Source organism: Globicephala melas, chromosome 11, assembly GCF_963455315.2.
Source record: "Globicephala melas chromosome 11, mGloMel1.2, whole genome shotgun sequence".
Lineage (NCBI taxonomy): Eukaryota > Metazoa > Chordata > Mammalia > Artiodactyla > Delphinidae > Globicephala > Globicephala melas.
This window is the reverse complement of record NC_083324.2, coordinates 27476639-27499210: the sequence shown is the minus strand read 5'-3', so window position 1 is coordinate 27499210 and position 22572 is coordinate 27476639. Positions and strand designations below refer to the sequence as shown.

Here is a 22572-nt window from a genome sequence, read left to right as displayed (position 1 = left end):
ACCCAAGAGAATTGAAAGCAGAGTCTTGAAGAGATATTTGTACACTCATGTTCATAACAGCATTATTTATAGTAACCAAGGGGTGGAAGCAACCCAAATGACCGATGAATAGATGAACAAAATGTGGTATACACCTATAGTGGAATATTATTCAGCCTTAAAAAAGAAGGAAATCGTGTCGCATGCTACAACATGGATGAACCTTGAGGACTTATTAGTGAAGTAAGTCAGTCCCCAAAAGACAAATATATATATATGGATATGATTCCATATATATATATATATATATATATATATATATATATATATATATATATGAGTCCACTTAGGTGAGGTACCTAGAGTGTAGTCAAGTTGTAAGGCAGAAAGAAAGTAGGATGGTGGTTACCAGGAGCTGGGGTCGGGGTGTTGGGGAATTGCTGTTTAAAAGGTGCAGAGTTTCCGTTTCACAGATGAAAAACAGATTCTGGAAATCGATTGCACAACAGTGTGATATGCTTACCCCTACTGAACTGTACTGTTAGACATGGTTAAGACGGTGACTTTTATGTGTGTTTTAGCACAGTTTTTTACAAAAACCAGCGCCTTAATTCACAGCTGCGGGTGGTTTTGAAGGAGTGGCCTTATCAGAGCAAATGCAGTCCCGTTGTGCGCGACTGAACCCGGCTGTAGATGTCTGAGTGTGCAGACATCTGCTCCTAATCGTTCTTGAAAAGTGAAAGAATCCTACTTTCCCCGAGTCCTGAGAGTGGCCTCTCAGATCCAAGCTCATTTTAGTCTTGACCACGTATGGGTTCTTGTCCTGAAGCAGAAGTTGAGCCCTCACTGCGGGGTAGGAAGCATTTCAGAAAGGTCCATCTGATGTCTCACTGCCTGTAGCATTTATAGTACATTGTACTCCGTTTTTATTTGCTTCTACTGGGATGAGAGCCAAGCCAGTAAAAGGCAAACAGCATTAATTCAGTGATGACATATGCCACTGAAAACTGTTTTTCTTTCTTTTTTTTTTTTTTTTTTAATTTTTTGGAAAAAGCAGAACGGAGGCACTTTACTCAGATTCTGGTGGATGTGGAAATAAAAGCTGGGAGGAGGGAGGGCTGTGGGGAGGTCATTAAACCCTCCCTCCCTCCCGCAGATGCTCAGAGAGGGTTAGGTATTAGACAGCATTTTGCCGTGAGTTTCCACTGGAAGACATTTCTGAGACCGGCTCATTCTCTGAGTCCCGGCCCTGCCTGGCCTCACATCTTCTGACCCTCTTAGCCGCCCCTCATCTGCACATCACATCCATGGGGGTAGAGGGGGGTGTAAGTTGATACCTCCTTTCCATTTTTATCCTCTTACACACAGACCAGGAAGATGCAGCCCTGGAAAGAGTATGAAGAAGGTCCAAGTCCACAGAGGGGAATGGCCCACGTTTATAGAGGGAGCAACTGTCTGATTCGTTTCTAATTGGTTGAAAAATAAAATCTCTTTGAAAATAAATATGGAATTGGGAAAGCTGCCTGGTCAGAAGCAGCCTCTTCTCTCGAGCTGAATTAGTAATTTCAGAATCCTGGTCAGGAGTTTTATTAAACCATGATTTTTGCTTTTGATGATAAGGCCTTTGTCAAAGTCCCAGGTGTGTGCGTTGTTCTGCTGATTCTTTGGGTCAGAGTGCCATCCTGCAGACAGAAATTCGACTGGCCAGAGGGAGCTGGCAGCAGGAGTCAGGAGTGAAGAAAGCAGGTCCGATGTGAGACATTAGGAAGCAATGAGGACTGTGGCAAACTGATGAGCCATGCCCTGTCTTAGAGAGTGTGCTGCTTGGTTCTAGCTGATGTTTGCCATGTGGGAATTCAGACCTGTGTTGCTAGCCAGTTTTGAACATCTCCAGGAGAAGATTCCCTTTTTGATTTTTTTGTGAACTCTATTGTTTATTAAATCTTGGCAACTAACTCACAATTTAATTAATAACTCCTGGGGGAGGGGTGTCAAGCCAGACACATCTGTGGGCTGCCAGTTCACACAACCCATGGCAGGCAGGAATCAAAGGGCTATGCCTGCTGGCAAAACCAAACCAGCTGGACAAATCAGAGATGGAGGCGAGAAGGAGGTGCATTAACCCAGAGGTCCTGCACTTGTCCTGGTGTCAGGATTCGGGCATCACAGAGAGAGGCAAACCTTCCAGGAGCAGGGTGGCCAGGCTCTGCTGGACCTTTCAGGAGGCAGCTGGGATACAAGTGAAGCTCTGAATAAAAGTGAGCCGCTCCTAACAGTTGGGAGCATCTAATTTTATCACAGTCAGCGCCGTTGCTTGGTTCTGTCGAAAGGAAGAACGAACGTTCTCTGGACGCGGGCACTGTGACCAGTCTGGCTTTCTGAGGATGCAGCCCGTGCAGTCACACAGCCCTGTGCTCAGAAGGCCCTGTGTTCGCCTTCATGTTCTGCTGTCGTTTCTTGAAACTCTTTCATAATTTCTGATCAAGACGCCCTGTGATTTCGTTTTGCATCTGGCGCAATCTGCTTTGCACAGATTATCTCATTTCATCCTTCGAAGTCCCCTGAGAGGTGAGCGTTATCATCTATTTCCCTTTGACAGAGGAGCGACCAGAGGCTCAGAGACAGGCAGTCACTTATCCAAAGTCACACAGCTAGAAAGGCCTAAGCCAGAATTTGTAATCAGGTCTGCCTGACTCTGAAGGGCAGGATGTTGGTTTCTCTGAAAAGCTGATAGTATGTTCTAGTCTCTGGGGGCCTTGGTGTGGGGAAGATTGTCAGGAGACTGAAGCAAAGGAGGAAGAGAGGGTATACCCAGCTCAGGCGGCATGTTAGGTGTCCCTAGTAGCTTCTGGTAGTTCACTATTGGATTCTGCTTTCTCCTTTGAGGGCCTGCTGGGCCACAGATTGAGTCAGGCAGTGGGACAAGCGTCTCTCCTGAAGGATGGCAAGAAGCGTAGTGCAGTCTTGTCTCAGGGCAGACTTTGAGGTACTGTCTCTTCGCTGGTGGTCTCCTCACAGGCAGCCCTCTGCTGCTGATGTCCGTAGAACCCATCTGAGGTTCTGTGTGGTTGCCACCCATGCCCTCATTTATTCCAGGGGGATTCCGATTCAGCAGACACCCGATGAGCACTCAGCATCTGCCTGGCGCCATGCTAGGGTGTTGAAGAGGGAGAGGATGCTGGTGGTGATGGTGATAATTAGTGATGCTGTGGGTGGTGGGTGGGGATGGTGATGACCGTCATCACAGTTGATAATGTTAACCAGGTGCTATGGTTGCCAGGCAACATGCGAAGTGTTTTATTGCATTAGCTCGTGTAATCCTCGCGCCACCCACGAGGTAGTGAGCAATATTATTATTTCCACTTACAGATGAGGAAACTGAGGCCCAGAGAGGTTAAGTAACTTGCCCAGAGTTACATAGCTAGTAGGAGACAGAGCTTTATTACTGTTCTATATACAGAGAAGATCAGCGCTGCTTTGGGGGACCTTACAGTAAGTAGTAAAAGGGCACTTGTAGGGCTTCCCTGGTGGCGCAGTGCTTGAGAGTCCACCGGCCGATGCAGGGGACACGGGTTCGTGCCCCGGTCCGGGAAGATCCCACATGCCGCAGAGCGGCTGGGCCCGTGAGCCATGGCCGCTGAGCCTGTGCGTCCAGAGCCTGTGCTCCGCAACGGGAGAGGCCACAACAGTGAGAGGCCCGCATACCGCAAAAAAAAAAAAGAGCACTTGTAATTGAGTGTGATGCGTGCCGTAAAAGAAGTGCACAGTGACAACCACCGTGACGAGAATGAGAGTATTTACTTAGCATTTGGTCAATGCCGGGCACACGTCTAAGCGTTCTACGTGCATCTTAAGTTTTCCCACCACCTCTATGAAGTAGGTTTTTTTATCCCATTTTATAGATGAAGAACTCCAGGCCTAAACTGATTTAAGTTATTGGTTAGAGGTCACGTAGAAGGTGGCAGAGCCAGGATTTGAACCTGTGATCTTTACTCTGCCCTCCAGAGCACAGACCGAGGGTCTGGGGAGGCTTCACAGAGAAGGTGGCACCTGAACCAGGACTGAGGAATGAAGAGGAGCTTCTGAGGGCGGGGTGGGAAAGGTGTTCCTGGCAGTGAGATCAGCAGGGACAAAGGCAGAGAGGTGGGCCCATGGCCCAGCATGGTCACTGGGTGGGTGGGTGTGACCGGAACCCATTGCAGGGGGCGCAGCAGGTGATGATGGGGCGGGAGGAAGGCCCACTCGTGAAGGGTTTTGCTGTCCCTGAGGGCAGTGTGGGATTCCTCAGGAGAGTGAAGGGCACGGATTCCACATGACTGTGTGGCCATGGAATGAAATTCCGGGCTCCTGGTACTGTGAAGACAAAGCAGTACTGTGTATTTTAACATGAATTCAGCTTTCTCATGCCCGCATGGAAATCCACGAGCACTCCTATATTTGCCTGACCTTTATGTAAAAGACCCGGGCAAATCCGGCTGCCGGTCATTAGTCCAGGCCAAGATTAAAGTGCTGTCAGAATCATTTCCTTAGGTCTCTGTCTCACACTGCAAGGTGTTGCCAGCCTGAGTTCTCCTCCATAGAAACCGCCACTTCGGGGGCTGTCCAGAGAAGGATTTCTGATGTGTTCATTACTCCATCCCCTCACAAAAACGACAACAAAAAACCTTACACATGGGCTTCCCTGGTGGCGCAGTGGTTGGGAATCCGCCTGCCAATGCAGGGGACGCGGCTTCGTGCCCCTGTCTGGGAAGATCCCACATGCCGCGGAGCGTCTGGGCCCATTGAGCCATGGCCACTGAGCCTGCGCATCCGGAGCCTGTGCTCCGCAATGGGAGAGGCCACAACAGTGAGAGGCCCGCATACCGCAAAAAATAAAACCAAAAAACCTTACACAGCGCCATGAAATATTAGAAAGAGAAGTAGCTCAGTGGGGAAACCTGAGGGACAATTTTGGCGAAGGGTCCTTTTCAGTGATTGAGGATGAGAAGGACCTGGGGTTTGCATTCGGTCTCCTCCCCGTAGCTGCCTACTGTGTAGCAGCTCAGGCAAGAATCCTTTTCTGTAAGAAGGCAAGGAAAGAAAGAAGACCCTGGGTATGCAGGGGCTTCCCACGGCGGATAGTGAGCTCCTTGGACGTGTGGCCTGTAATGTCATCCCTCCTGCCATATTTTCCATTAACAGGACCACCCGGGCTTGGGGATTCCCCACTGCCAGCCAGATTATTAGCTGGCTGGGCTGCCCCCTGCTGGAGCCCTGCAAAATTGTCCTCATTTGCAACTGTGGTTTTTGCCGCACGTGTGTTTACACATTCTAACCCAGTTAACTCATACCACGTAAGAGCTACATAATCAAAATCCCATAAATTCCTAATTAAAATCCCTGCTTTATCTAAAGATACAAGAACAATGGGGGAAAGTGTGGCTGGCGGCCAGAGCTTTGCAATTAAAGCATTATATCGCGGGACAGACTGCACATCTGATGCTGGTCTGCCTCAGCTTACAATACTGCAGTGATTGCCACTGCAAGCCCTGGGGCCTAAAAGCGGTGCCCGTAATTCAGCCTACAGACCCTGGCTGAGGTGGCCTCTAGCACTCCATCTTGGCGGCCCCCCTTGTTCTCCTACCCCCCCCCCCCCCCCCCGCTTCAGTGCACTCTCTCCAGAACACATCTGCCCTTGCCCTTGGCCTGGCTAACTCCCCTTCATCCTTCAGCTCCCACCCGAACGTCAGGAAGCCTCCAGAATTCCTGGGCTAGGACAGCTGTTCCCCTGTACCCGTTGTGCTTCCCCTGGCATCACTTTCATTTTATTCTAATTGCTTGGTCATGTGTCTGCTTCTCCCCCTGTAAATTCCTGCCCCACGGGCACAGGGTTGTTCCTGTCTGATGTTCTGCTGCATCCGCCTCCCGTAGCACCGTGCCTGACACACAGTCGGGGCTTGACAGATAGCTGCCTGATGAAAAATTGTGGAGCGAGGGATATCGAGAAATGGGCTGGCACAGTTAGGAAGGCAGTTTATAAACCGCCGGCTGCCCTGCTGTGATTTTTAATCAGAGTGTGCCTCACTTGCCTGCCTCTGTGTCTTTTTACCTGTGAGCTGGGCATAAATCTGGCCCTGCCTGTGCATGAAACAAAGGAGAGCATCAAGGTCCAGTACATTCGAGGAAACCCAGTAAAAACCCTGTAACCCGTTTCTGCTTCACTCCAGGTCTTGCCTCCTTAGCAGTCTCCTCCCAGGGACAGTTATCTCTTTCCTGCTCAGCCCACCTCCTCTCTCTTGGAAACGCAGCCTGATTAGCCCTGCATTTAGTCCATCCAGCAGACGGACGCTTGCGGCTGGCTGCAAGCTGGCCTCGTTTCTGCAGAGCAGGAGGAAACCTTGCTGAGCACGGGTCAGCCTGCAGCCAGCTGGGGATGATTCCGTGGGCTTCTCGCGGTCATAGTGAACCTTCGCTTTCTCGCCGCGTGCCTCTCGTGACCGTCTCTGTGTACCTGGGCTCTTTCTTCCCAGCCCCGCACCGCATCTGAGCTTCATCCGGGCTACCTGGAGATTTCCAGGTGTTGACTCCACAGTTCAAGAGACTAGGTTCTCACTTGAGGCTGCTGGGGACTTGTGAAGATCCTCGGGGCCTGAGAGAGACAGGAGGAGCTGCTGGGGTAAGAGGCACTGGCTGACCCGAGAGAATCCTGGACTATTTCACAAGCTTCCCCGGTTAACCCCTGCACCGGCTGCCGTTGAGTAGCCAGTGTGCACTCGCAGGACAGTGAGGCGTGGCGGCCGGTCCGAGAGCTTTTAGAAGGATGGGGAGAGGGGACGGCTGGGAGATGAGATCAAAGGAAAAGCTTTTGAACCATATTTGAGGAGAAACAGGATCTCTGGGGATCTGGGTGGTGGGAACTGGTAGGCAGAGGAGTCTGGGTGCTCCTTCTGGGATGTGCGGTTGCTCAGACTTGGAGTGGCTCGTTGAGATTCTGGGGTGAGAGTACCATTGCCTTAGCTTGAGTCCTGCCCCTCCGCTTGGCCAGGAGCCTAGGGGGGCCCACGCTTGGACAGTTGTGCCACCAGGACTGTCTTTTGGGGAGAGGTGGTCTCCCACAGCAGAAATGGGTGCAGTTACTAGAGGAAGGGGTAACAGATGCTAAGCAGACAAAGAAAGACATACCCATTGTGGTCACAGCCGGTCATCTTAGTAAAACCCATCGCTGCCTCCACCCCTCCTGCCTTGGCAAACCTGCAAGTCTCCCCCGCCTCTTTCCACAGGCAAGTTTTGTGCTACATTCCGACTTGAGCACATTCGTTCAGTGTATCCAAAGGCCGCTCAGGGACGGTACGGTTCTTGGAGTGAGGCTGGGTCTCTGTCTTCCGTGCAACTCTTCTTAACAACGTCTTGAACGCTACCTGCAAATCCATCCCACTGGCGATTACAGGGTGCAGCCTGCAGCACAGGTCCCATGTGGCTTGGGACTCGGGGGGAAGCAGTGTGGGCTGCAGGTTGCCCCTCGTCACCAGGTAGCCTTGTTCTCCAGAAACCACCCAAAACTGGAGCAGAAATCCCCATCGCACTCTGGCTCCCCAGCCCCCCCCCCCCCCCCCCCCCCCCGGCTAGCCTCTGCCCTCTAACTGGCGTGGTTTCTCTTTGCAGCAGAAAAGAACACCTCGGGAATGATAAGCCGCCCTTCTCCAGGGAGGATGGAGTGGATCGTCCCTCTGATTGTGGTATCAGCCTTGACCTTCGTGTGCCTCATCCTCCTCATTGCTGTACTAGTTTACTGGAGGTGAGTCAGCCAGGCAGCCCTGACACAGAGGGTGTGGGCGTCGGGTTGTGCTGTCAGCATGCTGCCCTGGCGGGGGGTGGCTGGCCCGAGGGGAGGGGAAGCCCACGGCCTCTTCATTCAGAAAGGTAAGGTTGCTGGAGTGTTTTCTGGTGTCGCCACCTGGGAGATCCGCTCTATCTGCAAGAAGCCGGTGGGATAGAGCCACTACTGAGATGAAGGCGCTCATGATGGGTTTCTAGGATTTAGTGCCAAAGAGGCGACTGCTTGGGAATCAGGGAGATCGGGGTTCAAATCCCAGGCCTGCTACTTGCTGGCAACAAATCCCATTTCCACTTTGAGCTTTAGTTCCTAAACCTGCAAACGGAGTTAATAAGTTTCATAGCATTTCCAGTTTCCCTGAGACCGTGCTTCGCTTTGTCGTATCCGCATAATAGCTCCTCTTGACCTGAAAATTTTTTTCATAGCCCTTTGCTGAAAATTCGGTGATAGGAAAACGTTTATCATGTTATGTGGCATTTAATAGACACAGGATAAAGATGGCTGATGGCAAGTCATCCTTACGTTAGCATCATCCTTGAACTGGTTCTCACTGCTTCCCACGGGAAGCCTGCTTGCAGCTCCTATTTAAAAGTTGTGTGTTTTTTCAGCTACACTCTCTCAGCCAGTTTAACTGAGTGAAGCAGGCTTGGCCCACGCGGCTGGCCTGGCTGCCTTCACCTGTCAGACTGATGTAGGAAGCTTCTGCCCTTTAACAAGCTTCATCAGTGATGAATACGTGTCATATTTCCCTCCCTCCCTCCCTTCTTTCCATTCATTTGATGAATTTTGAGCCCCTGTGGTGTGCCAGACACTCTTCTCTCATGGAGCTTACATCTTAGTGGGGGAGACAGGCAATAAATAAAGCAAACGAGGTGGCGGTAAGTGTATAATGGAGAAAACTAAATCTGGAAAGCAGAGGGGGGATGCTGAGGCTTAGCGGTGAGCGGGCAGAGTGGTTAAGGAAGGCCTACCTGGCGAGTGGTATTTGTCCAAAGACCTAAAGGAGGAAGGAGTCAAATGGGCTCCACCTGGGGCATGTTCCAGGCAGAGGAAACAGCATGTGCAAAGGCCCTGAGGCAGGAGTGCGCCTCGTATGTTCCAGGAATGGCCAAGAGGTGTGGCTGGAGCAGGTGAGAATGGGAGAGAGTGGTAGGAGAGGGCATCAGGAAGAAACAGGATGGAAGGGAGTTGGGTCAGGGACTGCTTTGTGGGCCATTGTAAACACATTGCCTTTGACCCTAAGAGAAGTACTGTTTGGTAGAGAAGTGTTGTGATCTAACTTCAGGATTACTTGGCTGTGCTGCAAAGACCACTGCAGAGGAGCAAGGGGCAGAAGCAGAGAGACCAGGTAGAAGACTACTGAACTGGTCCCAGAAGGAGTGATGGTGTCTCCCATGAGGGCAGCAGTGCAGGTTGTAGAACTGATTGGATATAGATACATTCTGAAGGTGGGATCAACAGATTGCCGACAGATTGGCCTGTGTCCCTAGGTCTGTTTTCAGTTGGAAAGAACAAGAGAAGAAGGAAGCGTTCATCCGAGGCTCCCCCAGGCGTCTAACTATAGCTGCGTTAGTGCTACAGACCAGCTAGATGATGGGTTATATTGTGTTTCAGGGTGAGCCTGGAAACACTAGACTCACCTCCATGCCGTCCTTTCTCCAGGACAGTGGTTTGCAAACAAATAGTTGTCTGGAGCCTGTTAGTAACTGGGAGGCTGCCTAACGTGGGTTGAACTGAGCACAGAGAGGGAACGAAAGGTCTGCCTGCCCTCCTCTTGGCTCCTTTTGGTGCCGTGTGGTTTTAGTTGCAGACTCTCCCCACAAAGGAACACAGAGAACCCACAGCTGCCCCTGGCTGGGTAACCCTAGCAACCCCAGTGTGGAAAAGTTCCTGTTCCAAATAGTTCTAGCAAAAACCTCAGGGTTGTTTCTGGTTGGCCCACCTTGGCTCTCTGCCTACCTGAGAACGGATCACTCTGACCAAAGCAGACCGTGGACATTTGGCCAAGCAGACGTGTTGAGGGCAAGCTGCTTACAGGAAGGGGCTGTGTAATGTCATAAAGAGAGCTTTCAAGACCCTTACATTCAAGGTGTTTTTTCCCATTAGAAATTCACACTGTTTATATTTTTGACAAACTCAGTGAGTCTGAATCAAAACTATAGGGCTCTTTTCACTGCAATTGCAACGGGTTCATGAAACCGTTGGAAGTGAAAGCCAAGGACTCTGAATTGTTTCTCCACTAGTGTCCCTTGCACGATGTGGGTGTTTGCTGATGTTCACAGAGTCCTTTTTGAGCGCCAGCCGCTGTGCCAAGCTCTCGCCAGGCCCCATCTCCTGGGATCCTTACGACACGTTTGTATGTTCCCATCCCCATATTAAAAGTAAGGGGCAGAAGCTCGGGGTGGGGCGCGTGACTCGTGAAGGGTTCTGCAGGAAGTGGTGGGCCCTGGTTTTGAACACAAGATGTCTTCAATCTAGAATCCATGAACTTTTTGAACCCCTGAGATACGTACCTGGTACTACACTGAATCCTGTGGAGGCGGAGCGTGATGGACGTTCAGCTCTAAGTCACGTGGACTTGGGATCCGTGGGCCTGTTGTGCCAGTGCCTTACCGTTAGGCTCGGCTGCTTTCTTTGACCAGGGAAGGGAAAGGGAACCAGCATTTGTTGAAATGCCTGCCGTGGGCGCAGGAGTGTGCATTGTTCTCATCCACTCCTGGTCAGAACCATTTCTGTTCCTGCTGACAGAGAGAGACCTCTTCCAAACTGCCTTAAGCACAGGAAAGAAAGAGCTGGTTGATGCGTGGCGTTGGATGTTCCGGAGCATCAGGCCCAGCTCTTTTCGAAAGACAGAACAAGGAAAACGGGGCTCGGCATGTGCTGTGAGCCTCTTTCTCTCTCCCTCTGTCTCTGGGATCTGCACTTTCTCTGTCTGTCTGGTCTTTTCTCTTGGGGAGGCCCTCTGACTGTTTCCACATGGTGGCCTCTGGCCCATGTTGGACTTACATCCCTCCATCCCAGTGGAAAGGGAATTGCTCTCCTCCAGTAGTGCCAGTTAAACCCCAAGGTGGCATGTCTTAGAACTGACTCGGGGTATTTGCCCGTCCCCAGAGCCCTCTGGCAGCCAGCAGAGATGAAGACTTGTCAGGCCTGGGTCTTACATTTAACTCTGAAGCCCAGAAATGTGGACGTTGCCCTCGAAACCACATGCATTGAAGGTGGACAAGGGGTGGTTCCCCAAAGGGCCGTCAAGACCCAGAGAGGCGACCGGATGCAGGTGCTAGGCAGACAGAAGAGGGCAGTGCCCCTCCAAAAGCTGAGAAGTCGGAATCAAGGAGGGGAGGGATTTGCACTCAGAAAAGAGAATTCAGACTTGGATAGCAGGGCAAATGCGCGTGTAAATAGCTGGAAAGAAACAAGGCAGGCGTGTGAGCTCAGCGCGGCCAGCCTGGGGTTCTCACTAGGACTCTGGTGTCACACGTGTGTGTGTCATGCCCTGGAAAAATGAGGGGTGCTTTCAATCCAGTCTCAAGTGCAGAATTATTAAAGAGTGCATGCAGGAGTTTAGAAGGTTCAGCTCAGAGTTCTGCTATGGAATAATAAAGCTATTTTACTCTTCTGTGGGCATTGGAGCCCCTTGCAGCTCCCATTCGGCAAGCGCTTGTGGAGTTCCTGCCGCACGCTGTGCTGGGCCTGGTGATTTAGAGTTCATGGCCCTTCCCTCAAGGCCCTCACGGTCCCCTGGGCGACACAGTCAGGGAAACAAAGACTACAGCGAGTGTACGGACAGCAGTGAGCCCAAGTTGCTGTGACAGCACGCAGGCAGGACTTGCAGCAGGCCGGGGGGGCGGGGTGGAGTCAGACAAGGCTCCCTGGGGGAGCTGAGGCATGAGCTGGGCCTTGAAGCACAGCGGTCCCCCGCCAGTGAAGGAGGTGTGGCGCTGGAGAGAGAGAACCCGGCCTCTCGTAAGCAGGCACCTGTGGTTCAGTGTTGCTGGAACAAAGCATGAGGACAGGAGGGGCCCGATCACGAAGGCCCCGATGCCACTGTCATATCCTGAGAGTGATGGAAACGTATGAAGGGCCAAAGCTGCGAGAGGGCAAGACGAAAAGCGGCAAACACTGGGAAGTGAAGTACGAACACGGGCCAGAGTCAGACAGCCTGGATTTGGGGCCAGGCATTACCAGTCCCTCACCGTGTGGGTCGCCTTAGAGCATATATTTCTAACGGGAATGTGATCATCCCCAAAGCGGTGAAAATGGGTTTGGGGAAGGTGAAAAAACTTTTTGTATATCAAGCATAGACACACACACACACACACACACACACACACACACACACACGTATCTAGTACATACACGGATATGCAGTTTGTCATTGATATTAAAATTTCATTGGGAGGGTGTGATTAGGGAAAAAAAGTCTATAAAGGCCCCTTAGGGGAGGTGCCTATGAAAAAAAGGGGGAGAAACACTACCTTAGACAAGACTCCTCCATCACCTTCAGCGTCCTCCTCTGCAAAATAGAGTTAAGAAATGTGCCAGTGAGTTCACGTGAGGATTAGGTCTGAGCACCAGGAAATGTTCATTCCAGTGCCCGGCAGACGGTGAACATCAGATCCCTGACTGTAGAGAAAAATACAAATTCAATTCTGGGTCCTGCTGTGCCTAAAGAGAAGTCATTGTTCTCGAATAAAGAAAATCAGGTTTACAGATCTAAACAGATGCTGTCCCGGACATGTAATCATATCGTAGGACTGCACACAATTCCCAATTATATGTTCACTGCTTAACACATGGCTTGAAAATAACTTTCGGAATTTCCTTCTAGAATTCCTTCTTTTGCGTGATCTCCGTTGTGCAAAGTACTTATCCTAGAAATAGCTGAAAGTTGCCTGTTGGGAGCTAAGGATAGTAGAAATGTAGGTGAACCTACCGAGCAGAACCACTTTGGGCCAAAAAAGGGAAGTGCGGGGCTTCCCTGGTGGCGCAGTGGTTGAGAGTCTGCCTGCCGATGCAGGGGACGCGGGTTCGTGCCCCGGTCCAGGGAGATCCCATATGCCGCGGAGCCTGTGCGTCCGGAGCCTGTGCTCCGCAACAGGAGAGGCCACAACAGTGAGAGGCCCGCGTATCGCGCAAAAAAAAAAAAAAAAAGGGAAGGGCGACCATAAAGCTAATGATTGGTTTGGGTGATACTCTTAATGGGCTTGGAGACAATCCCAGAGGAGCTCACCCTAAGTAACTAAAGATGTGACCCCACCCACGGCCCTGTCCCTTCCGAAACAACACTGAGGCAGGGTGCTCAGCCTGGGCAGCGCTGGCATCAGCTGCTAGAGCTGCTGCAGGAGATACCCCCACCCCACCCCAGCCCGCCACCCAGTGGCGTAACCACACGAAGCTGAGTCCTCACCGTGTGAAGTCTGAGGGGGTTTGGGCAGCCCTTTCCCACCTGGGGTGGAGAAAAAATTGATAGAAAAATCGACGAGGCACCTAGCTTTCAACTGCACGGCCCGGGAGTGTAATCCTCCACTCCTGTTTGCTCCCCATTGGCCACAGATGGCCCCTCAGCCCCAAGGACACACGATAAGTTGGGGAGCGCACTGATATTCGTGGAGCACAGCCAGAAGTATCCTTAAATATTTAGGCCCTTTGGCATCATTGGGTTAAGAGTATGTTTCCTGAAAGGGACCTCTTTGGAGGCCAATTGTTAGTCTCATTACATCACATTTGGCCAAAACTAAAAAATATAGGTAGAGACCTCGTATATTTCTGGTCAACTGGAAGATATACAGAAGTCTTTTGGGGGCTATTTGAGCAGCATTTTTACAGGCAGCAACATGAGTTTGTGGGAGAAGTTTATTTTGAAATACGGTTGGCTGAGATGTTACAGGTAAGGTCTCTCTCCGAGTCTCCTTGCAAAGGTCTGCCTTGAAGAGATGTAGTAAAATCTGTAACAATGCAGAAGGTGCTGTAAAGCTAGGAAGAAACATGCAGAGCGTTTTGGCACCAGGGTCAGGGCGGTGGGACAGCTAATAAAGATAAAATCAAGGAAAAATCAATAAGCACTTACCACTTGCCTCCTTTTATAAGTGGTGCCCTGTGTGTGCCTTTTAAACAGTGTAACCCATACCAACATGCGACGGTGCAGAGCTGTAATCGTTTCAGTTGAAATGAGGGAGAAGAAATCAATTCAGTACTTTTTAAAGTGTGCCATTTTGGCCCTGTTCCCGAAGATGGTAACAAAACGCACCTTTTGAATGACTACAGTCAGAAAGGCCGTTCCAAGAGCTCCAGCCCCCCGTCTTACCAAGACAAGCTGTTATATGGCATTAATGTGCTGACGTTCTTGAAAAAGACTTGGAGCAGCACAGCTGCTGCCACTCAGAAGAGGAAATTTTGGAGAAGGTTTCTTTGTGATTTTTATAATTTGAGGTTGATGCTGGGAAAAGAGCTCTATACAGGGTGTCCAGTCCGTATGCTGGGGCATGCAACTTGTTTATTTATTAACTTGTTCCATAGAATACCTTAGCAACTGTGAGCGAGAGATGAGCGTCCACTTCGAATTGTCAGTATTGTGAAGATATTTTTAATTCTTTTTTTTCCTGTACTCTTGAGGAAAATTGCTTTGAAGGTAGCTCTTCTCTCTCTGATGAGCAAAGAAAGTCTTACCCTGACATGGCTTCATATATCTTAAGGCCTGAACAGCCAAGAATCTCTTCTTGAGTATTCACCATAATACACATGTGCTAAGCGGATTGACATTCGAATCCTTGGAATTATTACATCCATTTTGCAGATCAGAAAACTGAGGCTTGGTAAAATCATAAGTCACAGTGTTAATCTTTGGTGGATCCTGGATTTGAACCTAGCCACTCTGACTTCATTGCCCACTGTGTTAATCATTACATTGTTTTGCCTAGACGGGGAATAGCTTGTCTGGAGGCATTTACTTCCTTCCACAGCCTGTTTTTGTAGCACATGTTTGTGTGTTGAAAAGATCCTATGTTTTGGATTTGCCAAAAACACAAAGGAGAAAACTTGAGGACCAACTATATGTATTTTCAAGTGTTTTAGAAGCCAAATAGATTTTGATGTTGAATAATATCACCTGTCTGTTCTGTTCTTAGTTCCAGCTAATCAGTGCTATCGTACCTTGATGACAAATTGAGCATCTTATTGACCGTAATTCTAGCTTGGGAAAGAACTTTCCAGAAGTATAAAACAGCTTTTCTTCTCACACTCAGATAGGGCTGAGCTAACTACACAGACTCTGGAACAGAAAATGGAAACTCAAAGTGGGAATTGTAACATCTAACCCAGGTTTGTTGCAGTTTGGTATTAGAAGGATTTCACTTTCTGATCTGAGAAATTCACATCCCTCTTCAGCCCATGACTGAGCCGTCTGTATATTCCGTGGTAAATCAGTCAACACCAATTTAGCTTCATAGGCAGATAGAAGAAGGTCTCTCTTTTACTCTCATCTTTAGATGTTCAGAAATTTTGCTCTCTGTTGGTGTCTCCTCATTAAGAATGCTGTTCATGAAATCAAGTGCATTGTGTTGACACTGCAATTTTTCTCTTCCCTGGATGTTCGGGGGAGACAGCGTAGTAAATAGGAAGGGACACAGACCACAAATGTGTGTGGGTTTTGAGTTGGCATAACCGAGCCTCTGGTACACAAACAGATGCGTGTCAGGTCAAGTGTGGGCAGGCGCTAACACCCTTCTTGATGGAGGAATGGCAGACCACGTGTGCCCAGCGGAGCTCGCATCCCTCCTGGATTCCACAGTAGCAGCCGTGACACTCAGAGCTGCTGTGAGCCGGGCACACGCTCTGCGCCCATCTGCTCTAGCAGCGGGCGCTTCCGTGCGTGCTCTCTGATGACTGGATTTGGTTTAGATGTTTGCCCTCCCCCGCTCCGCCCCAGGAAAGTCACAAAGGAGATGGTGTAATAGCAGTGATACCTCCCATGCGCGTGACTGTGGACAGATAGCAAGGGGGAAACATTGTCAATCACGACAGTCAAATGATGGTGAATTAACATGAAGCAAACATGACATGACTTAATCCTCACAGCAGCCATGGGTGGTGGCCAAGGTGGCGGGGACTGCATCACCTTCTTCCAAGGGAGAAGACAGCGTCCGGAAGCGGGGACTTGCCCAGGATCACAGGCTAGTATGTTTGGGAAGTACAGTTGACCTCTGAACAAGGCATCTTTGAACTTCAGGGGTTGACTTATACTCGGATTTTTTTTCAGCAGTCAGTACTATACGACCTGTGTTTGGTGGAATCCATGGCCTCACAGATGTGGAGGAAATGTGAATATGAGGGCCAACTACATTATATGCAGATTTTCGACTGTGCAAAGGTCGACACCCTAACCCCCATGTTGTTCAAGAGTCAGCTGTATTCACACCTAGGGCTTTGTTTTGTTTTGTTGACCTAAGACCCTTCACAGCTGGCTCGTGCATTCCTTCCTTCATGTGTTCATTCAAAGACATTTCTCAAGCATCTAGTTTGTGTTGGGCATGGAGATGCTGCGAGGAGACGGAATTCCTGTCTCAAGGAGCGTGTAGGTTAATGGAGGAGATGAGCAGGTAAACAAAGGTTATCCCAGATAGAGGTCAAAAACTGGCAGCCTCCAGGTCTGTTTTATGTAGCTGACTTCTTGTTTTTTTGGTTTTTTTTAAACATTCCCTCCCTGCCTCCCTCCCTCCCTCCCTTCCTTCCTTCCTTCCTTTTTTGGCTGTGCCATGCAGCACACAGGATCTTAGTTCCCCTACCAGGGATCGAACCCGTGCCCCCTGTAGTGGAAGCGTGGAATCTTAACCGCTGGACTGCCAGGGAAGTCCTGACATCTTGTTTTTTAAAATCTGAATTATTTTGAAAATAGGAAGATTTTGCTTAAAACCCCAGCTGTCTGGGTTCTCGTGATCAACAGGGAGATCGACATCACTGTTCTCACATCCCCTCATGGCACTAGTAGGCTGCACAGAGCCAACTGTGGTCCCCTGCTCGCCAGTCTGCCCGTCTCTGCCCTTCACTTAAATGTGCATTCTTCTATGCAAAATAAAGTCCACTTTTGTGGGCAGGCTCAGATTCTTTCTGAGGGGATTTGGGGCACATACACAGGCATTGGGTCAGACCAAGCTGCTTTTCTGTATCTCTTGTGAGGGAGGGCATGAGAATCAAAAGATGGGTTTGCATGCAATTCAAGTCTAGAAAAAGCCAAGCTTCCCAGTCGTACTTTTTGGTGGCTTTGTGTGATCACCTTTATCTTTTCTGTAAACAGACCACTCACGGGGCCGCCTGTATTCTGGGCATGATTCTTTCTTTTATAAACTGGTAAACTGCCCATGTCACTCATCTCTCTGGGGAACCTGTACCTGTAGGTATAGTTCAAGAAGGTTTTTTTTTTTTTTAATCATTAGGAATAACTGTTACAATCCAGCTCGGCAAAGCCTGACAACGTGTGGAGCCAGTGGGGAGAAGAATGCACATTTCATGATGCCGAAACGTGCTTGCCTCGGAGGGTTGAGTTTCTGATGACATGGTGGTGTCTTGCTCTGAGATGCTAGAAGCATGGGGGTAGGGAGCCTCTAGAGACCGCAGCTGTTCCTGAAGATGGACAGCTATTTTTTTCTTTCTCTGGGCAGCTCTGTGCAGGGAGATCTGGGTCACGTGGGCGATCCTAGGCAACTTTTGCTCAATAACTGTTTCCCAAATGGCTACTCAGGGGCCTTTCAGAATTCAGAGAACCGTCCGTTGTTATAGTAACCGGCCCCCTGCTGTCTAGTTGGCCCTGAGATGCCAGTTGAAGCTCTTAGAACCAGGGAACTTGTAGTCACTTAGACAAAAGCAGGGAGAGATTCACCACTAAAGGTTGCCATTTAAACACTATGATACTTAAAAGACAGGATGCACTCTGTTGAGAAGTGAATGGATACATTTTTCAGCCAAGCTGGCTTTTCAGGAAAAGGGAAACTCCTTATAATGTTCAGTCTCTGCTACATAACCAACCCCTTTCTTTGGATTTCTCTGAATTAAGTGTCCTCTCTCCCAGGGCTGATCGGGTCTGTCCTGTCGGGTTGCTCAGGTAGCCCCCTCGATTATTCAGGATGTTAGTTTTATGGCATTTGCTTCTCAGCAGAGTGTTGTCAGTTTACAGGGTGGTAGTTTGAAGCGCCTGTGATTGTGTGTGAGGAGAAACTGCGGAGATAGCCGGCTCCGCTCCAAAATTCCCGAGTGAGTCTGGCAGAATTCAGAGTAGGGCTAAGGGTTGAGAGGAAGTCTAAATATTTTAGGAAGCTGCAAATTTCAAGTTCTTATGAAAATTTGCAAAAACACTCCACACACTCGTGATTTCCTCGGATTAATGTTGGTAGCCGCGCTGAGTATGTGCGTGGTTTTGAGGACAGTTGTTGTAGTTGCAGAATGTACTCAATAGAGGGAGACAAGAAGTTCTGAATTACAGCACCCTCCCCTTCCCTCCCTCACCCTGACACTTTTTAATCATTTTCCCAAGTTTTGACTCCTCCCTAATTTGGTTTCTGCGCCAAGCACTTTTACCCAACTTGGAGTCTAATAATTAACAAAATAAATGAAAGCTTGTATTAAGGGAGAGGAAAAACCTAATAGTTGAGAATTAGAGGATGTCTCTTCCTAGAAGTAGAAAACCACCAAGTAAATCAGAAGTTAACAAATGTTCTTTGAAATCACATAACTTGAATTCAGAGTTCTGCATGGGATTCATTAGAACTTCTAAAAAAGAGAACCTTCCTATATCGGAGTTAATCTTTACTGTTCTATCAATGGAGTTTGGAAAGAATAGGAATCCTTTCAGTGTGAAATGCTATAGCCCAGGTGGTTTGGGGATTAAATATAATTAAATGAACATTTTCCAGTATGACAGAAGTGCATCTTTCAAATGCTAGAGCCAAGTCTCCAATTCTCAGGTCATTTAAGTTTTAAGGGGAAACGAAATATCAGACTTTATATTTGGTAATAACTTGCCAACTGCTACCTCCACCTTATCTGAGGAGCCCTCGTACTGTTCCACCATCTGTATTGTGAATCAGGAAAGTGTTTGTCCAGAGATGAGAGGAACGCATGGGGAAAAGGCAAAACCCCGGATTGGTCTAACAGCACCGAATTCAGAGAAATTTGTAGCAGAAGGGAGGTTCAAACAGTACCAAATAGATTCCTCCCAAGTTCGATTTATTCCAATGGTATTTTAAACCATCCTGTTTGCAGGGGAGCTTGTCAAAAGTGGAAGGACCAGAGGTCATTATTGGGTTGGTGATATCTTTTTTAAATTTTTTTTAACATCTTTATTGGAGTATAATTGCTTTACAATGGTGTGTTAGTTTCTGCTTGATAACAAAGTGAATCAGCTATACATATACATATATCCCCGTATCTCCTCCCTCTTGTGTCTCCCTCCCACCCTCCATATCCCAACCCTCTAGGTGGTCACAGAGCACCGAGCTGATCTTCCTCTGCTATGTGGCTGCTTCCCACTAGCTGTTTTACATTTAGTAGTGTATATATGTCCATGCCACTCTCTCACTTCACCCCAGCTTACCCTTCCCCCTCCCCATGTCCTACAGTCCATTCTCTACATCTGCGTCTTTATTCCTGTCCTGCCCCTAGGTTCTTCAGACCTTTTTTTTTTTTTTTAGATTCCATATATATGTGTTAGCATACGGTATTTGTTTTTCTCTTTCTGACTGCACTCTGTATGACAGACTCTAGGTGCAACCACCTCACTACAAATAACTCAATTTCGTTTCTTTTTATGGCTGAGTAATACTCCATTGTATATATGTGCCACATCTTCTTTATCCATTCATCTGTTGATGGACACTTAGGTTGCTTCCATGTCCTGGCTATTGTAAATAGAGCTTCAGTGAACATTGTGGTACATGACTCTTTTTGAATTATGTTTTCTCAGGGTATATGCCCAGTAGAGGGATTGCTGGGTCATATGGTAGTTCTATTTGTAGTTTTTTAAGGAACCTCCATACTGTTCTCCATAGTGGCTGTATCAATTTACATTCCCACCAACAGCTCAACAGGTTCCCTTTTCTCCACCCTCTCCAGCATTTATTGTTTCTAGATTTTTTGATGATGGCCATTCTCACCAGTGTGAGGAGATACCTCATTGTAGTTTTGATGTGCATTTCTCTGATGATTAGTGATGTTGAGCATCCTTTCATGTGTTTCTTGGAAATCTGTATATCTTCTTTGGAGAAATGTCTATGTAGGTCTTCCACCCATTACCGGATTGGGTTGTTTGTTTTTTTGATATGGAGCTGCATGAGCTGCTTGTAAATTTTAGACATTAATCCATTGTCAGTTGCTTAATTTGCAAATATTTTCTCCCATTCTGAGGGTTGTCTTTTCGTCTTGTTTATGGTTTCCTTTGCTCTGCAAAAGCTTTTCAGTTTCATTAGGTCCCATTCATTTATTTTTGTTTTTATTTCCATTACTCTAGGAGGTGGGTCAAAAAGGATCTTGCTGTGATTTATGTCATAGAGTGCTCTGCCTATGTTTTCCTCTAAGAGTTTGATAGTGTCTGGCCTTACATTTAGGTCTGTAATCCATTTTGAGTTTATTTTTGTGGATGGTGTTAGGGAGTGTTCTAATTTCATACTTTTACATGTAGCTGTCCAGTTTTCCCAGCACCACTTATTGCAGAGACTGTCTTTCCTCCATTGTATACTCTTGTCTCCTTTATCAAAAATAAGGTGACCATATGTGCATGGGCTTTCTATCCTGTTCCATTGATCGATATTTCTGTTTTTGTGCCCGTACCATACTGTCGTGATTACTGTAGCTTTGTAATATAGTCTGAAGTCCAGGAGCCTGATTCCTCCAGCTCCACTTTTCTTTCTCAAGATTGATTTGGCTCTTCGGGGTCTTTTGTGTTTCCATACAAATTGTGCAATTTTTTGTTCTAGTTCTGTGAAAAATGCCATTGGTAGTTTGATAGGGACTGCATTGAATCTGTAGATTGCTTTGGGTAGTATACTCATTTTCACATTATTGATTCTTCCAATCCAAGAACATAGTATATCTCTCTATCTGTTTGTATCATCTTTAATGTCTTTCATCAGTGTCTTACAGTTTTCTGCATACAGGTCTTTTGTCTCCTTAGGTAGGTTTATTCCTAGGTATTTTTTTCTTTTTGTTGCAATGGTAAATGGGAGTGTTTCCTTAATTTCTCTTTCAGATTTTTCATCATTAGTGTATAGGAATGTAAGAGATTTCTGTGCATTAATTTTGTATCCTGCTACTATACCAAATTCATTGATTAACACTAGTAGTTTTCTGGTAGGATCTTTAGGATTCTCTATGTATAGTATCATGTCATCTGCAAACAGTGACAGCTTTACTTCTTCTTTTCTGATTTGGAAACCTTTTATTTCTTTTTCTTCTCTGATTGCTGTGGCTAAAACTACTAAAACTATGTTGAATAATAGTGGTGAGAGTGGACAACCTTGTCTTCTCCCTGATCTTAGAGGAAATGCTTTCAGTTTTTCACCATTGAGAATGATGTTCACTGTGGGTTTGTCATATATGGCCTTCATTGTGTTGAGGTAAGTTCCCTCTATGCCTCCTTTCTGGAGGGGTTTTATCATAAATGGGTGTTGAATTTTGTCAAAAGCTTTTTCTGCATCTATTGAGATGATCATATGGTTTTTCTCCTTCAGTTTGTTAATATGGTATATCACATTGATTGATTTGCATATATTGAAGGATCCTTGCATTCCTGGGATAAACCCCACTTGATCATGGTGTATGATCCTTTTAGTGTGCTGTTGGATTCTGTTTGCTAGTATTTTGTTGAAGATTTTTTCATCTATGTTCATCAGTGATATTGGCCTGTGGTTTTCTTTTCTTTGTGACATCTTTGTCTGGTTTTGGTATCAGGGTGACGGTGGCCTCGTAGAATGAGTTTGGGAGTGTTCCTCCCTCTGCTATACTTCGGAAGAGTTTGAGAAGGATAGGTATTAGCTCTTTTCTAAATGTTTGATAAAATTCACCTGTGAAGCCATCTGGTCCTGGGCTTTTGTTTCTTCGAAGATTTTTAATCACAGTCTCAATTTCAGTGCTTGTGATTGGTCTGTTTATACTTTCTCTTTCTTCCTGGTTCAGTCTCGGAAGGTTGTGATTTTCTAAGAATTTGTCCATTTCTTCCAGGTTGTCCATTTTGTTGGCATATAGTTGCTTGTAGTAATCTCTCATGATGCTTTGTATTTCTGCAGTGTCAGTTGTTACTTCTCCTTTTTCATTTCTAATTCTATTGATTTGAGTCTTCTCCCTTTTTTTTTGATGAGTCTGGCTAATGGTTTATCAATTTTGTTTATCTTCTCAAAGAAGCAGCTTGTAGTTTTATTGATCTTTGCTATCGTTTCCTTCATTTCTTTTTCATTTATTTCTGATTTGATCTTTATGATTTCTTTCCTTTTGCTAACTTTGGGGTTTTTTTGTTCTTCTTTCTAGAATTGCTTTAGGTGTAAGTTTAGCTTGTTTACTTGAGAGGTTTCTTGTTTCTTGAGGTAGGATTATATTGCTATAAACTTCCCTCTTAGAACTGCTTTTCCTGCATCCCATAGGTTTTGGGTCATCGTGTTTTCATTGTCATTTGTTTCTAGGTATTTTTTGATTTCCTGTTTGATTTCTTCAGTGATCTCTTGGTTATTTAGTAGTGTATTGTTTAGCCTCCATTTGTTTGTATTTTGTACAGATTTTTTCCTGTAATTGATATCTAGTCT

At 47.3% G+C, this 22572-nt stretch overlaps 1 protein-coding gene across 5 annotated transcripts in view; it reads left to right on the top strand.

The window, feature by feature from the left end:
• Window positions 1-22572, top strand: part of PTPRG (protein tyrosine phosphatase receptor type G) — a 733896-nt gene that overhangs the window by 636185 nt on the left and 75139 nt on the right. For 4 of the 5 annotated variants that reach the window (XM_030867610.2, XM_030867608.2, XM_060307590.1 and 1 more), the window contains exon 13: window positions 7621-7753. In XM_030867610.2, the coding sequence (XP_030723470.1) occupies window positions 7621-7753 (133 nt within the window). The remainder of the gene's footprint in view (window positions 1-7620; window positions 7754-22572) is intronic. The other variant, XM_060307591.1, reaches the window with a different exon arrangement.